Source organism: Heliangelus exortis, chromosome 2 (assembly GCF_036169615.1).
Source record: "Heliangelus exortis chromosome 2, bHelExo1.hap1, whole genome shotgun sequence".
Taxonomy (NCBI): domain Eukaryota; kingdom Metazoa; phylum Chordata; class Aves; order Apodiformes; family Trochilidae; genus Heliangelus; species Heliangelus exortis.
In genome coordinates, this window is record NC_092423.1 from 14,603,640 (window position 1) to 14,622,232 (window position 18,593).

The window sequence follows — 18,593 nt, forward strand, 5'->3', positions numbered from 1 at the left end:
TTGACTTGACCTCACTTTCTAAGTCTCACAGACTTTAGAGCACAAAGAAATGAGAGTAGATAGAAAAGTGGTCTTGTCTTTTAATTTAGCTCCTTTTCTGTGGAATAGTACCTTTTTTTTTGTAATTCACTTCTTTTGCAATTTTCTAAATTTGGGTCATGTCCCTTGCTTTTCAGATAAAATACTCTTAAAAGATTTATCTTCTCTGCCATTATCAAACCTCTTAATAACTTTGAAAAACTCTTCTTACATGAATTTGACTTCTTTCTTTCTTTCTTTTTTTCTGTGGTTTTTGGGTTTGGTTTTTTTTTTGTTTGTTTGTTTTTTTTTGGTTTTTTTTTTTTTTGTTTTTGGTTTGTTTTGGTTTGGTTTGGTTTTTTGTGTGTGTGTGTGTGTGTGTATGTGTCAGTATATTAAGTTCTTACACCTTGAGACAAGTTAATCAAGATCCTTCTTGCCCTTGTTCCATCTCTTCAGTGTAAAGGGTGTTAAATTCAGGCATTTGCTATTCTAAAAGCGACACACATTCTGGCCTTATTGCATGGACACTATGCATTTGCCTGCTACTTGCCTGTTATAATTTTTTAATCCACAACAATCAGAAAATATGCAGAAGTCCTCAGATCTGTATTAATACTTCCAGTAACCTATTTTGGGATAGAGCGTGCCCCATATAATGCACAAGGCCTGGGGCAGTACTTTTGGGGTTTACTTTCTGTTTCCCATTGGGTAAGTGCTACAGTGTCAGTCCTGCACTGTGATTTCTTACTGGTTGAAACAACCTTGATTAGGGAAGGCTGATTATTTACTGATCTTTTTAAGTGCTTCAGGGTGCTTTCCTAGTAATTTTGCACTGAAGTTCAAAGGCATTTCTTTTTCTAACATATGTTCTTGTACCTGAAATATTAATACTTAAAGTATTTGGCTACATTTAAGTGCAGAAAACACTGTCTGGGTATTAACAAAAACAGTTAAAAATCAACAGACCATTTTAAAGTATCTTGTATGTTTTGTAACTGGCTTGCGATGATTGTATTTAAAATGTGCCATGTATAGCAATTCATCAGGAAAAAAACAAGTGGTTGTATAGTGAAGCTGGGTAGAATTTGACAATAAGGAATAAATTTACATAGCATAAAACTGCAAACTGAGATAAGCTGTTTCACAAAATTAGGTTGAATTAAGGAAATAGAATTAGAAACTTATCTACAATGAAGTAGAAATTTTGAAATGTTTCATTTTCACCTGTCCTAAATAAAGCTTTCGTTTAATTTTACCTTTGAAAATTGCAATTTGCATACATAAGTTGACCTACACTACAAATAAAGCATTATTAAAAACTCCCATTTGAAAAACAAATAAAAAAAGGAGAAGAAGAAGAAAACACTTCCTTAAATTTCTTCCTTTTCAAAGGAAAGAAAAAAACCCCAAACCTTCAAAAATTAGCTTTTGCTAGAACCATACTAATTTTTCTGTTTGGCCAATGAAGCACTGATAAGCTCCATTTAATAGCACTGAAAAGACTGGGAGGTAATGTTTCAGACACCTGCAGCTTCCAGTCCACTGCATCTACCAATCCCAAAAGACATGGAAAACAGTCACAAATGGACTCCAGAATCACCTCTTTTCATATCAGAAAAGACATAGGATATGAATTCACTCAGTTTTATTGTGCCCCGTGTCCCAGAACAAGAGTCTATGGAATTGCTTTCCATTGTCTCCCTGCAGCTTTCTCTTTTGAAACAAAGTAATAGCTGGTCGTTCCTCATCAGCTCTTTGAAACATTGAAATAACATCAGAACATTGAAATAACAATAAAATGCAGGGCTTAGGAAAGCCATAACAAGAAATTAAAATGCTTCTGGTTAGCCTGGATAGAACATATTTGTTTGTCATCCTTCCTGTGATTCCCACATTAACAAGTTTGAAATACAGTGAGGTTTGTAGGGGTCAGGTGCAAGCACACAGCTGGAAGAACAGAAAGATTAATAAATATCCAGTTTGCCCAGAGAAATAATCCATTCCTGGGCACATTTCATTATGGTTTCACATAGAGATGCGTCATGCTTATCTGCAGTAGGCATTGTGCAAAAATTGATGGTTTGGAAGTCTTGAAAGTTCAGGGAGTGCTGGTACATAATAGTAACTCCAGGGCTGAGCCCTTCCCAGCCCACCAGCAGCCACTGGGCACCAGGCAGCACCAGGCTGCTGGCGAATGTGTTCCTGCATCCAGCACGGCCAAATGGATTGCTCCTTATTGGACCCCAAGCCTTTTAATGCTTTCAGACAGATCAGTTTAAAAGACTTGTAAAAACAGATCTAAGGGATGACAGGCTCTTATTGATTGGGGAAAATAATCAAATTTTATGGAGGTAGGGCCTTCAGACATTGTAATGAATTTGATGTGAATAAAGATCTGACAGTGCTACAGTTCATTGACTGGGAAAAAGTATCTTTCATGTTTATTCAGTAGCAGAGACTATCAGAACTTTTAATTTCCCTTTGTGTAAGTCTGACACTAGTGCATATGCTCCATTTCTAGGCGTAACATAGACTGAAGAGATGCCAGGAACTTTTGATCATGTTTAGGAATAACCTTGTTTATCTTATCCTTACACTATATGAAGTTTCTTTATGAGTTAAACAGCATTTATCATCTTTAAAAATCTAAAGATCTTTGTAATAAATGGTTGGAAATTATTTTAAAATCTGTACTTCTGCACAATAGTAGCAGTCCCTTGCTAAGAAATTACAATAGCAGCTGGTAGTTCTGAAGTAGACTGATCATGTCCATCCTCTCTCTTTTAGCAACAGATCAACTCCTAACAATCATGACCGGATACAGCGCCTGAGGCAGGAGTTTCAGCAAGCAAAGCAAGATGAGGACGTGGAAGACAGGAGACGTACTTATAGTTTTGAGCAGCCATGGGTAAGTGTACCAAGTCATCAAATCTGGAAAGGTTCCCCAACTCCCACTATCCACAGACTGGTCAGGAGCAAAGTGATAGGGATGTAGGGTCCTCTGCCTCCAGACTTCTGCCCTGTCTGCTAATTTATTTCATTTTTAAATTTTTTCACGTTCATCCTTTTTGCACATAGTGTTATTTTCTCTGTGTATAGACTCTTGACTCCATGAGTTATTACTTTGATTCTTTTTTTCTTTTTTTTGCCTTTTTTTCCAAAGGCAATACTAATTGTTCTGAAACTTTCTAGGAAATTCAGAATAAAGTGCATGCTAATAAGAAAAAAATTAGAGACCATAGGTAACCTTGGTAATGGTATTTTCTCTGAAGTAATATCACTGTGATAAGTTCTTTTTCTTAAGAGCTATGTGCTTTCACAGAAAAAAGTAGAGATATGTAGAATAACATGCTTCACAATACCCCTTTGCCACTTAATATTATCCAAGACAGTTCTTTCTCCAGATATATGTCCTAATTGATCATTTAAATCCTGTTCAATCTGATCTAGAGATGTGATACAATTATGTAAATCCATGTGCTTATCTTATTTAACATAATTGAATGAATCAGTGTTGCTTTTTAATCAATTATGGATCCTAAATTAGGATTCTATAAATATGGGACAAATATTTTATCGTATTTTTGTTTAAAAATCCACAATAAAGACAGTGAACAAATTGCTCACTGTATGATAACAGCTGTATGATAACAGCAGTAGAATCTCTTGCAGCTGCCTCCAAAGTGGGTGTTGGTTATGAGTTGTAGTTACTCAGGATTACAATGCACATGAGACTGAGGAAATAGCTGAAGAACAGCATCTGTGTGTACGAAGTCACTGGGAACTTAGCTTAGGTTATATTGTAATGCATATGACATCTTTGGTTGCCTTTTATGTTGGATATAGAAGATTCTTTTTTACTTTTGCTGGGTCTTTGTGTCCTTGTCCATCTTAAACTCACCAATTTGAACCTGTGATATTTTTGACATGCAGCATGAAGAGGAACTAAGGTAAATGTATCCCTAAATGACACTGCTTTACATACTGTATCAGGATACAGGCTTCTCTTTTCCCACTTTAGAAACCCTCTAACCTTCTCTGAAATTGAATAAATAAAATGAACATTTTGTTTATGACCAGATGATTTCAATTTCATGTAGTGAAGATGATTTGATAGCTCATCAGAGTAGTAGTGTAGCAGTCTTTGGAAGACAGGGGCTAGGTGTAGGAGGTACTTTTCATTATGCACATCAACTACTGGTTAGCCTCCAAATGAGAGATTTGAGCAGCGTTCCTGGGAAAAAATGTGTATGAGAAAAAGTTGCACTCTTGAAGAGTTGGGAACTTTACTACTCAAGGTAATGGGCCAAACTATTGTATATCTAAATACCATAGCAACTTTAGACAGACAACTTGGCTTTTATTATATTTTCTTGTAATGCATGAGGAGGGAATTATTTGGATGACAGGCTGATTACCTTAGGAATGGAATAATTTCCTAATTTGTGGGTCAGAACATTGACCTTTCCTTTTTTTCTTAGCCAAACAAATGGGATCTATCTGTTTACTCCCTTTCTACAGATCATGCAAATGAGCTTAAAGTGACTGGTTTGGCTTAATGTATTATTATTAATTCTGCAGCTTACTGTTGCTTTGCTGGGAGCTTCTGTGTTGTTAAATAAGAACATTTTATTTTACATATGGACATTTGAAAAAAACTGTCCATGGGTATTTTTTGTACTATATGTTTTTTCCCATCATGTACTCCAGCTTTTCAAGATCACAATGCTTGGAAAGGATAAAGCAATTACCTCATTCAGAAGTTCAGTCATTTCAGTGTTAAGGAACCATGGCCCCCTCTCTTAAGAAGCGTGTATTACTTTAACATATTAGTTTAAAGTTATGGACTTTGTTAAGACACCCTCTCAAAACAGATCCAGATGTATTTATTAAATACCAGTGACAAAAAAAAATTCAAAAGTGGTTTATAACACACATGCAGGAAAATACTTAGATACATTCATCAATGTCTTTTCAGCCTTCTCCATCTGTAAGCTGTTGGTTACAAACCAGAGCAGTGAACAGTGCACCTGCACATGGAACATTGTTGAAAAGTGTGGTTTTCTCCTGAGGGAGATGGCTTGTGCAGCCGGCATAAACAAAAGGCTTTGCAGTCAGAGAAGCCTCTGAACACACGATAGCAGCCAACTCTGACCTGGTTTGTATAGAAAGAGAGAAAAAAGCTGTCCATGAAGAGTGTGCTATGAGGTGATAAGTAGTTTGCATTTCTCATTAAGAGGGTGATGGTAGGGTTGAGGATAGGGAACACAGAGCTGATGTGATGTAGGACTATTGGTTACTTTAAGGAAGTGTAAATGAACACAAAGTTTGCAGCGTAAGTAATGGAGTCTGACAGAAATCTGGCAGCTCTGAGGATATTCAGAGGAGCTCAATAGCTCAGAAACCCACAAATATATTATCAAAATGATCCTGTGAACGTCACCAACTCCAATCCATTCCAGACTATTAATGGCCTGTGACACAAGAGTCCAGTGGCCTGTGACAAATATCTTCAGTGTCCTCCACGGGTTGGAGGCAGCTCTCTGTGCCATGGAGCACTACATCATGCTGGCTCTGAGCGATTCGCGTGGCCGTGAGACCGGCGCCTGACCCTTCCCGGCTGTTCCCGTCAGGTGAAGGTTGTTTCTCTGCAGAGGAGCAATGTGGCAGAGCTGTACTCCTCACTGTGTTTGCCCTGCCAGTAAACAAAATACTTGACTGCCTACGAGTGTTCATACAGCATCAGGCAGCTTAATAGACACAAAAAGTGATAGCACTGGAATGAGATGACACCGTCCATTAGCATTTCTGCTCAAGGCCATATGAATGACACACTGTTAAGGTTTAGTAACTGACTAACTGTTGCAGCAGCTCTGAAACCCACTAGTTTTGTTTATTATAAGGTAGCTTTCTCAGGCTTCAGAATTTTTTTTTGTGCTACATGACTTTTTTGGGCGTTTTGTGTTTAAAAAAAAAAAAAAAAAAGGAAAAAAGGTACAAGAGTGTTTCAGGGGCAATACCATAGACTGAATGTTACACAGGGGGAAAAAAAACCCAACAAAACCAAAACCAAACAAAATCCACCATAAAATATGATTAATCCATTTTAATCCTACTAGTTTAATTCAGACAGAGTTTGCAGAAATGTGTATCTGGCTATGTAGAATTGCATGGAGTCACAGTATGTCTGCTAATATGTAAAGCCCTTGATGCTGCTGTGACATTTTTATCCTAATGCAGAATTCTTTGGGGCTGATTTTTTCTGTTTGGTACCAAAAATGACTCTTTCATTTGTGTTCTTTTCTGGGTAGTATTGAGTCTGCTGAGCTTTATCCTTGCTTTCACCAGTCCTGGGGCTTGGGGTAATTTGGTTGTAATTTATATTTTTGCCTATTGATATCTTAATTAACAGAACCCCACCTTGAATAGCAAAGCCACAGCAATATAGTCCCAAATGTCATGGGAGTGAAGAATCCAATTTTTTAAAAGGGCATATTAAATCCATTGAAAACGTTACAACTGCTTGCCAGTCCTGCTTGTGGAAGCACACTAATGAGCAAAAAAAGAGCAGAAAAAACAAGAGCTAGTGGTTTATTTTTTTGATCTTTAAAAAAAATTAAAAAAAAAAAAAAAAATAAGCAAAACACACACACACAAAAAAGGAAAAAACACAATCCAAGCCAATCAAACAGTGCTTAAAATGGAAAGTGGCAAATTCCATTCAGAAATAAATTCTTCTGCAATCATTCTAGATCTGTTTGGAGTGTAGGAGAAAATTGACATTGAGAGAGCAGATGAATCCACTTTAAATATTTAGGAGTCAAATAAAAATACTTTTTTTCTAAAGATAACAGTGAAGTGGGTGAAAATAAATACACTACCTGGTTTGTCTGAGTAAAGCCTTAATTACATTCAGTTTTATGAAAAGTAAATAACTGCATGTGTAGGAGGACACCAGAGGTCCTAATAACATACTTGAGCTTGATAGATAAGTGCTTGGAAAATTTAGGAAGTATATTTTTTTTCTGCTGTGTTTTGGTGTGTAGATCTTGTTCCTGAGACAGATTTAAAGAAAAAAAATTCTTTTTTGTCTGCTAGTGATATTCATTTCTTATCCCTGTATTCAAGTCCTTGACCTATTCAAAGACATATTGAATTCTAAATAATTTAAAATTCTTTCAGAAAAACAAAGCCTGTTTTTTATTGCTTTACCTTCCTCTGTAACATATTTTACCTGGAAAATTAATAGCAGACTATATTTGAAACAAGCATTTTAACGTATATATTGGGCTGTAAAATATGTACAATTTCTCAACACATTAAAAAGAAAGGAAAAGTAGCATATTGTATCTTTCTGTTCTGAGTCCACCTCAAGAGTCTCGTTCAGGTTATTTTATTCAAGATACTAGGCAATATCTAATGAATTATACCTTAAGAATAGGTATAATGGAGTATACCATAAGAATAACTTAAGAGCTTAATTGCTCTTTCTCCTATTTCACTCTCCTTCCAGAGGAAACCAAAGTTATGCCAGGTAGCCTCTCCACGGGTACTTTTTGTTCAGCTGTAGTAGTTAATATCTATTATGTATCACACCTGGGAGGGATTTAATGAAATACCAATTATTTCTTCCAAGATTTAGACTCTGACTAAAATCTTATAGTTTAAACTGTTTTGTCCTACTAGTTTCAATCTACCAGTTTATGTAAAAGAAAAAATGAAGACAAAATATTTTTTAAAAGATTAAATAATTTTGGTTTGCAAACAAATTTATTTATATCTCACAGACATCCGGTGCATGTAAATACCCCAAGCAGCATTTCAGAACTCTCTGCTTGTTTTTTTCTACCATATGAAAGTTTTTCTTGCTGCTTCTGCTGTTATACACAGAATGAAAATCTTAGTCACACAGCTTTCTACAAGTACACTGTAGAAAGATGCAGAAAGAGATGGGATTTTCTTCTTAGATGGTGGTTGAATTAATGGACGCACCTTTGGCAATTTTAAAAGAAATATTGCTATATATTCTATTCACCATAGCAACATAAACAAAAAGATGGAAGTAAAAATAGTTTTCAAAGACATCTCCCAGAACCATTGAATGTTTTTTATCACTATGAATTTTGATATACAGTGTTACTGGATTGTCTGTCAACTGTGCCAAGTACATTTACACATAAAGCAGGCAGGGTCATTTAATCTTATCTATTTCTAATTAGTGCTGAACTATGAAGACCAAGGATTATTTTGAGTCCTCACGTCTACCAACTTCCCAGATGAACTTGAAACTTCTGGCTTGAACACAGCACTTAATCTGGAAAAAAATAGCACACCTATTTTAATCTTAAATAATAGTCTTTTAATAAAAGGAAAATATTAGGGACTTGTTCCTTTAGTAATCTCCCTTTTGACTCTTTATTTGTCAGCACAAAACATTTTTTTTTTTTTTTTTGGTTCAAGTAAGCATTTCTCCCAGCATCTCCCTATGGCAGTAGCCTGTGAGATTGGTATGTCAGCTCTGGTGGCTCTCTTTTCGCCTGAACTGTTTGGATTTCTCTGGAAACCCAGTGTCCTGGATTGCCCAAACCATAATTCTATGGCAGCTTTGATTCCTGGCAGTCCTAGAGGCTGCAGTCCTAGATGCTGCTACACTGAGTACTCTCCACGGGCAGAAATGCTGCTCTTCAGAGAGAGAAACTGTGTGGGCAGCCACTGGCTTAGCTAGGAAAGAGAGAAAGGACTTTTATCCCTAAAATATATTGCCTTTTACTGCTGATAGTGGTCCATCCAACATGAGCCATGGGGGTGCATTCTCTGAAATGTGAAAACGTTCACATGAAGTGAGAAATCTGTAGAAACTTTTAACTTTGCAGGCCTGGTTTTAAATTAATGCCTCTTTAAGAAGAGAGCTGTGTAATTCCACATATATTAAAGCACAGTTTTATGTGCTGAGTATAGTTTAACAATGTTGAATGCAATAACTATCAGTGCCACTTAAAGGTGTTATGGAAGACATGAACACACACTTGTTTGTATAATGCAGCCTTGGTTACTGTGGCCTTGACCGAATCCTGATTTAAAAGCTTGATGTTTGTCATACATCTCATTGCAAACAAGGTCAGAGTTCTTGTCAATCTGTACTGTGAAGACCAAGCTGGTGCTGGATTTGTTGGGTGATTTCAAGTTGCTATAATTGTACTTATCCTTGTGCTGGTATCAGTGTTAAAATTACTGTTATTTGTATTACTTATACGTGGGATTTTTTGTTGCTCTTGAAAGATGTGGATGTAGGTCAACTTTTTTTTTGTAATTAACTCAATTTTGCACTGACAGAAATAGGGTATACATGTGTATAGGTGTGTGTTTCTGTGTATATTTTATATAGAAATTATGTATGCAAGTATACCTTGGGAACTGAGACAAAACTACCAATTAGTTTTTGAAAACTAAAATTACTTATAAATATTTTTCATTGAAAGTATATTGGAAAGAAATCACTGTATGGCTATTTACATTTTTTCTGAGCAAGTTAAGGATGTGAAAAGGAATATGTTAAGTCTTTATATAGTCGTAATTGTGTATCAAGAGCATTCACTATGGGATAATTGAGGTTTTTGATGAAAAGACTTGAAAGAAAGGCCTTTCATTAATAAGACAGTTCAATGCTCCTGTCTGTGTGTGTGTATATATATGTTATTTTATGGAATATGTGATTACAGAGTATTTTTCTGTCTCATTGCCATATTTTTTGATGCTTGAAATCAGATAGCAAATTCTATTATATGAACAGCTTATTGTCGACTCTAAGTGTCCTTTTCAGATTAGTTAAGTGTTTCAAATCCATTTAATACAGGGCATACAGGTACTCATTCCTTCAGAAAATCAGATAATAGATTTTAGATGTTCGCCTTTAGACTCATCAAATTATGAATGTTGTCCATTACATGAAATTCTTTGTGAATCCAAACCCGTCTCCTCAGATCTGGTCACCCTGGGCATTTTCTGCAGCGAGCAGACAGGCGTGATACACCTGCCTCTATGTATCCCTGTGTGCATTTTTTTTTAAAAAATGTTTCTGAACCTACATTTTGATCTTAGTTCATTTGTAGTCCATTAGGGCTTTCAAAGCCTCTGCCTCTAGTAAAGGATTTTATGGTAACTTCAGCACTCTGCACGTGTGTGTGCGTGTACTTGGATTCATGCTTTCTAGATGATGCATTTTAGTGTCTTGCATAAACCTAAATTGAGCAGAGGCTCAAATTTAGCACTTATTTGATAATATAACCATTCTGTGTGCTGTATAATGCTTTACTCTGTCATATTTACAGTGAACTGGAAAAAGTAAAACTTTCCTAATAAAAAGAAGGAATTTTGATTTCATGTCTTATCTGATAACTATTGTTGTCTCATGTATGATATAGCTGTATGATTTCCAACTATATGCAAGCTTTCCAACATTTTTAAAGTGGAACCTGTTAAATGAGGAGATTGGCTCTAAAATTTTAATATAAATGTTTTTTATTCCTTATGGAAATGTTGAGATGGGAGCCTCTGAGTTTTCCCTGGCTCTCTATATGCTGCTTATAACCACACCAGAGAGAATTCACAAATAAATCTTGTGATTTTCAGGTAATCACTCTCTTCCATAAGCTGAGCCCTTCAATAAAATACCAAATGTCAGAAGACTCTCAATAAAGTCAAGAAAGTTAGAAATGTTGACATATGCAATAACTGAAACTCTCCCCTGTATGTGTTGCCCTTATTTAATATAGTAGGAAATCTCCAAGGAGGTTGTTGGTTTGGACATACATATGTACAGCTTATTCATCTCTAAGAAAATTTCCCACAAGGCTGACACACGATTCTGTTTTCTCAACTTCTTGCTTCATCACACCATTCCTAAAGCATTTTTTATTTGAAACACTGCTTTACTGATGTTTTTATAGAGTAAATCTATTATGAAGTAGACATCAATGTTGCATTAAGGCTCCTCTTAAACAAGTTCTCCATTACTCATAGTCTGTGCTTTCACATTCTGATTCTTTTATACAGTAATCTTCTTGTAACAGGAAGAGCACTTGTTCACCAAATTGTATCTGTTAAATTCTGAGCCGAGACTGATGTTCTGTCTGAAGTGTATTGTTGTTGAAAAAGAAGTTTCTAAAAGTTGTACACCTGTTTCAGATTTCTTGTGTTTCTGGCAACCCGCAGGTACTTGACTACGTAGTAAGACAAAGGAGAAGTTTGTGTTACAAATGACAATTTTCTAGTTTTTAAAGCTTGTTTTCAATGTGCTAAGCTTTTGGAAAGTCTTTTGTCTTGCAGATTTTGTCATCCATGATGATGTATTTCTGCTGCTGAAGTTATAATGGAAAAAAAAAACAAAAACAAAGAAAAGCAATGTTTGTTTTGAGAGAAAGCACAGATTAGAAGTACTTGAACAAAAGGAGATCTGAGACAAGCTGTTTCAGTCCAAGACTTAAGACAAGTGGTTACACTCCCTAACCCCCCCCAGTGATTAGACTTCATGTTTTCATTAGAACTTCTAGTTTTGAGATGAAATAATGTTCTGTTTCTTTATTAGGTGAAACCTTATTATTAAAACAATGAGAAAAAACCTATAATATTCTCCGACTTTATGGCACCCTATTTTGCAACATGAAATCACAAAATCTGAAGAAAGTAGCAATGTAAAATGAAAAAGGATCTCTACAAAAGTGAACTTTTTCATAATCCAAAAATCTTAACCAGTAGTGCTTTGTATTCCCAGAAAGGCCATCCATTTTCATGGGCTTTTAGTACCAGCTTCAAAGTTTCAAATTGTCACCCTGTTAAGATGTTATCTAAAATCCTTCTCAGAGATAGAGGATTCCTGACTGTCCACAAGAGACTTGCTAAATTTATCTGCTTGATCATATCAAGCCAGCAAATGTTTCCTTGTCTCTCAGAAAAACAAGCAGTGCCTGGGCCAGCAGCAAAATAGGATGGCTGCAGTAAGGGAGAGCATCTCCTGAGCGTTCTGGTGAAGTTCAAAAGAGCTCCTGTTCTCCCTCCTCCCTCAGATCCCCAGTAGGGCTAACTTGTAGGGTCTGAAGATTTCTTCTGCCAGCTGAATTTAAATTTCAGTATTCCTATGAAAGGATAACTCAATCGGGACCATTATTTTCCTGATACACCTCAGAAATTATAGGTCAGAAACAGAATCTCTAGCATAGACCACTGTTATAGGTCAGAACTTAACCTAATTACTAGGAAAGAGCTACCTGAACTGTATGTTGAAACAAATGCCACTCTATGTGTACAACAGCAATTTCAATGATAGCTCTTTTGTGGTTACTTTTCTTCGTTATTTAAGACATTTCATTTTCATTTTCCAGCCAAGCACCAAGACATACTCACAGAGTGGCAGACACTCAGTATCAGTAGAGGTTCAAATGCAGCGGCAGCGGCAAGAAGAACGAGAGAGTTTCCAGCAGGCTCAGCGGCAGTACAGCTCATTACCCAGGTATGGGAACTGTCTGAAGCCATCCAGCAAATCTGAGCCTGGAGCTAATTTTGTTTATGGAAGGAAAATGTTGTATTCAACGTAGACACTTTTGTATAGCATTGATACAAGGTGGAATGTATTCAGCATGAAAGAGGCATAAAATTTCTTAAGTGAGAGCATGTGGTAGCTGTTTGTTTTAAGAGAATACTTCAGATATGATTTTAGTAGGATTGGATGACACTCAGCACCCAACAGATCTGAGACATCCAAAAAAAGCTATTCTTTGTGGGACACCATCCAGTTTAATTTTTTACAGTTATAAAAGTCTCCTGAGCATGACATAACTTGTCCCCTTTTGACATGTCAGATAATTTCTTTTCTGTTGCCTAATTCCTTACTGGGTAGAAATTCTATGTTTGTGGTGGTAATAGAAAGGAAAAAATGGAATGCTGAAAATTAATACTTTTTATGTCTAAACAATTTGTATTTCTATAAAATCTGAGATTTTTTACAATAAGATGCTTAGGCAAAATGTGTTTTACTTGATATTTAACTTTAGGAATTATTGAAAGTTTATTCAACTTGTACTGTAAATTAACTGCCGTAGTTCAGCATTATGCAAACATGGCAATGGTCGAATAGAGAATCCTTTACACCAGAGGCTGATGTCCAATTCCCTTTTACAAGGTTGTATTATTTTGTGTGCCCCCTGTGGAAATGGTGTGTGTGGGGAAAAAAATGTAACAACATGTGTTTTTCCAAGTATATAGCTGGGTTTTTTTTTAAAAATATAGAAGTTTCATAACCAAAGTTATCTAATCATGAACTCCTATCTTACCAAGATCCATGAAAATAAAACAGATCTCTCAGGATTCCATACACTGTAACACCTTCAGAACAGAATTTTTCTGTTAAATTTTGAAGGTGGGAAAGAAAAATGTAAAGTCATTGTGTTTTCTTAGATTGTTAGTTTGTCATTTTGAAAACCTTCATATTCCCTTTGCTGCTTATCTCTACCTTCTGAAGTGACCACACCTATTGATGCCATATTGTTTTTCCTGATAAACTCTCTTTCAGTTTCCTGGCCTCAGCAAGGCACAGGTTGAGTGGAAGAGTATAGGTGCTGGTGTTGCTTTTAAGTTAGAAGGAAGGTGGATTATTTTTGGTTTTAAAATTTGATCCTTAAAACTCACTTCCCCTGTTCTGCTCAATCATTAATAGCATTTAAAAGCTGTAAGAGTTGTAATGCTGTTTGAGTGGCTGAAATTAATAACTGCTAGGAGAAAAGTAGTCTACAATAAATTTGGAAAATAATATCTCAGGTCATAGAAATGTTTGTTTTGAAAAGAGTGACCAAGAACTTCAGGGTGTGGTTTTCAACATAAGAAGTAACTAAGGTAGCAATGCATGCTATTGAGTAAATAATGATAATTTTATGGCTTTGAGCACTCTGGATATTTGAGCTGTGCTGAAAACAGACAGAATTTCAGGACCTTTGGCTAGAGTTGAGTGCTGTAAATCATGGATACTCTCGTAACAAGCTGGGACTTCCAGTTCTCTAGCTTTGCAAACTGTTCATAATTCTATGACTGATCTTTAAAGAGATCTTATTTTTACTCTGAAACTTGGGCCCCAAATTTAATGTTGCAACTGGTTTTGTAATGATTACAGTTTGTGCACTGGCTTCATTCCTGACCTGTGTTGCTTTTCATCTTGTATAGTTTCTGGGAGCTTCCTTTTTTCTCTTTGTACATTCACATCATTAGTACTGAAGGCAAATAAACTCTTGAGTCAATTTTAAAGGATCTTCCCAGAAAGACAGGGAAAGTGTGCCAACTAATGTTGAACGAGTACCAGAAAACAGTCAGTAAATTAAATCAGTTCAACTAGTCATCCTCTTGTCCCATGTGAAACTGTAAAAGCAATATAAGTTAATTTTCTAGTACTGAAAATTTATCTTGCTGCAGATCAGAAACCTGACAGTTTCGTAGCCTACAGAGGTTCATTCAATTTGCTCTTGTTCCAAGAAGTGATAAAACATGGTTCAGAAACATTGTTTCCTTGGTGAAGCTGGATATGCGAATACCAAGAACAACTATAAAAATTTGCATAAGAATCTACATTATATTGTAATTTATGCTATAATAATTTAAATTCACCCTGAATAACCATTTTCATCCAGAGGTCTCAAATCTATTATGAAATAAGGCGGATATGGTCACTTTCAAATTCTATGTGTGGAAGGATGATTGCAAAAACATTAGGTTTAGTAACCATAGAAAAATTTTCCTGGTCTCCTATCTCTCCAATGTGCATTCATTGGTTGAGGTCAAACTGAGTCACGTGTGTTGACATGAAAAAATCAAGCCATATATAAACAATTATATCCTTTTCTTATTGATTAATGTCCCAGTATATTTTGTTTTACTGCTTGAGTCTCATACACTAATTTTAATCTCCATGTGAGTATGTCTTTTTCTGCAGCCCAAAATTATTTTATTTTATCATCACCAATCTGATTTTAAATTCATAAAAGCATCTAGAAGCTTGGTAGTGAATTAAGGCTATTTCAAAACCAGAATCTGTCTTCAAAATAATGTGATGATTTACTTTGAAAAAAAATAAGAATTTGTAATTCCTGTATGTATTTGATTTATTTATTTACCCCATAGGGCCAAAAAAAAATGAGCAAGAAAGGGTATCTCACACATTTCTTTTATTTCCAGCAAACTGGGAAAGAGTGCATCAGCACAAAATTACTTAGCCCTGGAGGCTCTCATCTGCTTAACTACCTATCAATAAAGAGCTTTGTCGTGTGACTTTTGCAGTGTTAGATCAAAGTTTTTTAAAGATCTGCCTGTTGCATTTTTAGTCAAGTGAGTCTAGGTTCAAATCTTTCATGAGTGATTTTACAAGTGCTGGCTGTTGACTGGTTTCTTGGGAAACACACCATTGTGTATTGTCTTTCCTAGTCTGCAACCAAGCTGTAACAATCTGAAGAACCTGATATTTGCTGTAGCACTGTGGGTGATTGGTCATGGAGATATTGTGGCATATTGGTCATGGAGAGGCCTAGAAATATAGTTCAGCTCTGTAGAAAATGTTCTCCCAACCAAAGAGGCAAGATACCTCTTTGGGGCAGAAGAGAACCCGATTCCTGGAGAAAGCTACAGCTGGGGGGAACCTCATGGCATTGCAGAAGTGCCCTTCTTTCCAGGGACTGTTGTCAATAATTGTAAAAGGGCAACGAGAATATTTTTCTTAAAAGCTTCTTCCATTTTTCTTTCCAGGCAAAGCAGAAAAAACGCCAGTTCGATATCTCAGGACTCCTGGGAGCAGAGCTATTCCCCTGGTGAAGGATTCCAGACCGCAAAGGAAAATCCCAGATATTCCAGCTACCAGGGATCAAGGAACGGTTATATGGGGGGTCATGGCTTCAATGCCAGGGTAATGCTAGAAACACAAGAACTGCTTCGTCAAGAGCAGAGGAGGAAAGAACAACAACTGAAAAAAAAAACTTCTTCTGAAGGGCCTAGCAACTATGACTCATATAAGAAAATGCAGGACCCTAATTATACCCCTCCTAAAGGTCCTTTCAGGCAAGATGTACCACCTTCACCGTCTCAGGTAGCCAGGCTGAACAGATTACAGACACCAGAAAAGGGAAGACCATTTTATTCTTGAGGTGAAGAAGATGAAGATCAACTTATCATGCAATAAGGAACATTTTCATATAAAGACTTATATTTTGAAAACTTTTTAATCTGACGGTACTAAGAAATATATCCGTTGTCTTATCAGTGCCTTCAAAAATACGGGCAAAGCGTTGGTGGGCCTTACATCTTTGCTGTTCTGTCTCAAGTTGAATTCATGGAAGGATGTTCCACCAGTTGACAATCACAGCGGGAGTGAGCAGCTCCGCCCTGCACACCAAGTCCCATAGCCCAGTCCAGTAGTTGTCAATGGCTTATTACTAGGATTTGTTGCAATGTGGTTTACTTTGCAGTGACTTATTACACCAACATGCAGCTTTGTGGCATATAATTAATGAATTCAAGGTTGAAGGAAGCATTGACATGTCCTTTTTTATTTCTTTCGGGTCAGGAGGAGGGTTACATATCACTCTTGAGTGGATAAGGCTTAGCTCTACTCTGGATCACAGTCGCAGTTCTAAGATGTTTTATGGTGGAGTCGTTTCCAGCCTTTGTTGATCAATATTTAAATGTCTATATGCTGAAAAACTATCCTTCTCCTATTATGCATATATGCACTCTTTTTTTTTCTCTCTCTCTCTCCCCACTCAGAGCTTATTAAAAAAGCCTTTATCCTGACTCAAGAGGAAAACAATATTAAGCCTTCATTTATCCTGAGAATCCTGTTACAATTGCCTTATAATCTTAATACACAGCCCATTACAAATGAAATAACTGGAGAGAGGCTATTTGCAGCCAATCCTTTGATAAGTGTATTTTAGTATTTTATTAAAGACAGGAAATTATGAACAAACACACAGCTGAGTTCTGCTTTGCTGTACTTTTAAATTAATTTGGTCCTATGACAACTGTGTCTAGGAAGAGATGTAGGAAGGGTATCATCCCATGGTCAGCTGATACATGGTTTGTTTGAGTAAATTTTGGAGATAGCTAAAAGCAAGAGCAGAAGAAATCAAAGTTTTTCTTTGGATGAAAAAAATGAAAATAAATTAATTTCTTCTTTTCACAGTTTGTGAAGCTTTGTGGACAATTGTGCTTCCATATACTGTATTTTTTGCATCGTGATGCTACATTAAAAATAAAACTTTAAGTATATGAATGAGAGATAAGTGGAGACAAACTGTTACACATCATCCTGAAAACATGTCAGTATCCAAAAATAACTGAAGCAAAAAAAGGTTGCTCGAGCAGTGAGTAATATTTGAATGTGCATATAGGATACTAGAATTTCTTTTGCAGCAACTATTTTTGTTTGTTGGTCTGAACTTCATGTATTGTAAAAAGTATAGCTGGGTTGCTGAAGTGCCTGCAAATCCTGATATGAAAAGGCTTGAGAGTGGATCTCAGCATATAATGTACAAAAAGGAAAGAAAAAAAGTTAGAAAGAAAATCATGTATTGCGTGATTTAAAAAACAACTATTTTTTTTTTACTGGCACATTTTATTTTTGTGCCAACTTGTTTCTAGAATATATGTGAAATATCAGCACACATATCTGTGTCGTTTATGCCTGTTTGTTAATGTTTTTTTTTGTTGTTAATAATATACTCCATGTTTAAAAGTTGTTACTAGTGTAAGCACAGTGACATTGGACGACAATAGCTCTTTTTCGCAGAATTTACAAAACTGTGTAAAACAGCTTTCCGTGTACATATGAAATTTAGAATAAAAGGCTGTTTCCATCCTTGTCTTGGTATTGCCTGTAGAGAACTGCTGCAGACATGGAGTTTAAAAAAGTATTTAACAGATGTTATTTTGCCCTATTCCTAAGGGTTTGTGTGTGTCTTTCTGTGAGTACTTATAAACATCAGGAAAAAGAAAAAAAAAAAAAGAGAGTAACGCCTGAAGATTAACCTCAGAAGCAAAATATGCTCAGTCTAATTTTATGTTATTTCAGGCCATATCTATGACATTTAAGAGGTGCATTCTTAAGACTAAGTTCTGAGGCAAAACTCTTTGGAGCTGTAGCATGGAGTTCTCTCCCCAAGGTGTGTGCCGGCAGGAGAAGCGCACCCACTGTGTTCTGGCCAAATCTGGACATGTGTGAGGAAGCCCCCTCTTCTCAAAGTGTGTGGTTTGGGCTCTGCTGGGAGCCCTTTGCAGGAATGTTGACATGGTGAAAAATGGGAGAAGGCAAATTTATGAATAAAGCAATATTTACAGTACCAGTGATACTCTGTTTCCCCCATTAGCATTGAAGCTGTGTCTGGTTTTCTCCTTCTTCCCCTCATTCCTCATTTCGTTGGATCCTGCAGGAATGTCAGTCATAATTCTGTATATTCATGACATCAGGCTGTTGCCATGGCAATAATAGTGTCAAATTATTCACTGTGACTTTCATATAGGATCTCAAGGGGAAGAGTAGCAGGAGC

General features: G+C 36.3%; 1 protein-coding gene across 20 annotated transcripts in view; it reads left to right on the forward strand.

Moving 5' to 3' along the window:
- Window positions 1–17,905, forward strand: part of PARD3 (par-3 family cell polarity regulator) — a 438,795-nt gene extending 420,890 nt beyond the window's left edge. For all 20 annotated transcript variants that reach the window (XM_071734825.1, XM_071734818.1, XM_071734834.1 and 17 more), the window contains 3 exons: window positions 2,809–2,929; window positions 12,399–12,526; window positions 15,799–17,905. In XM_071734825.1, coding sequence (XP_071590926.1) covers window positions 2,809–2,929; window positions 12,399–12,526; window positions 15,799–16,192 — 643 coding nt within the window. In that variant the 3' untranslated portion in view covers window positions 16,193–17,905. The remainder of the gene's footprint in view (window positions 1–2,808; window positions 2,930–12,398; window positions 12,527–15,798) is intronic.
- Window positions 17,906–18,593: the final 688 nt, after the last annotated feature.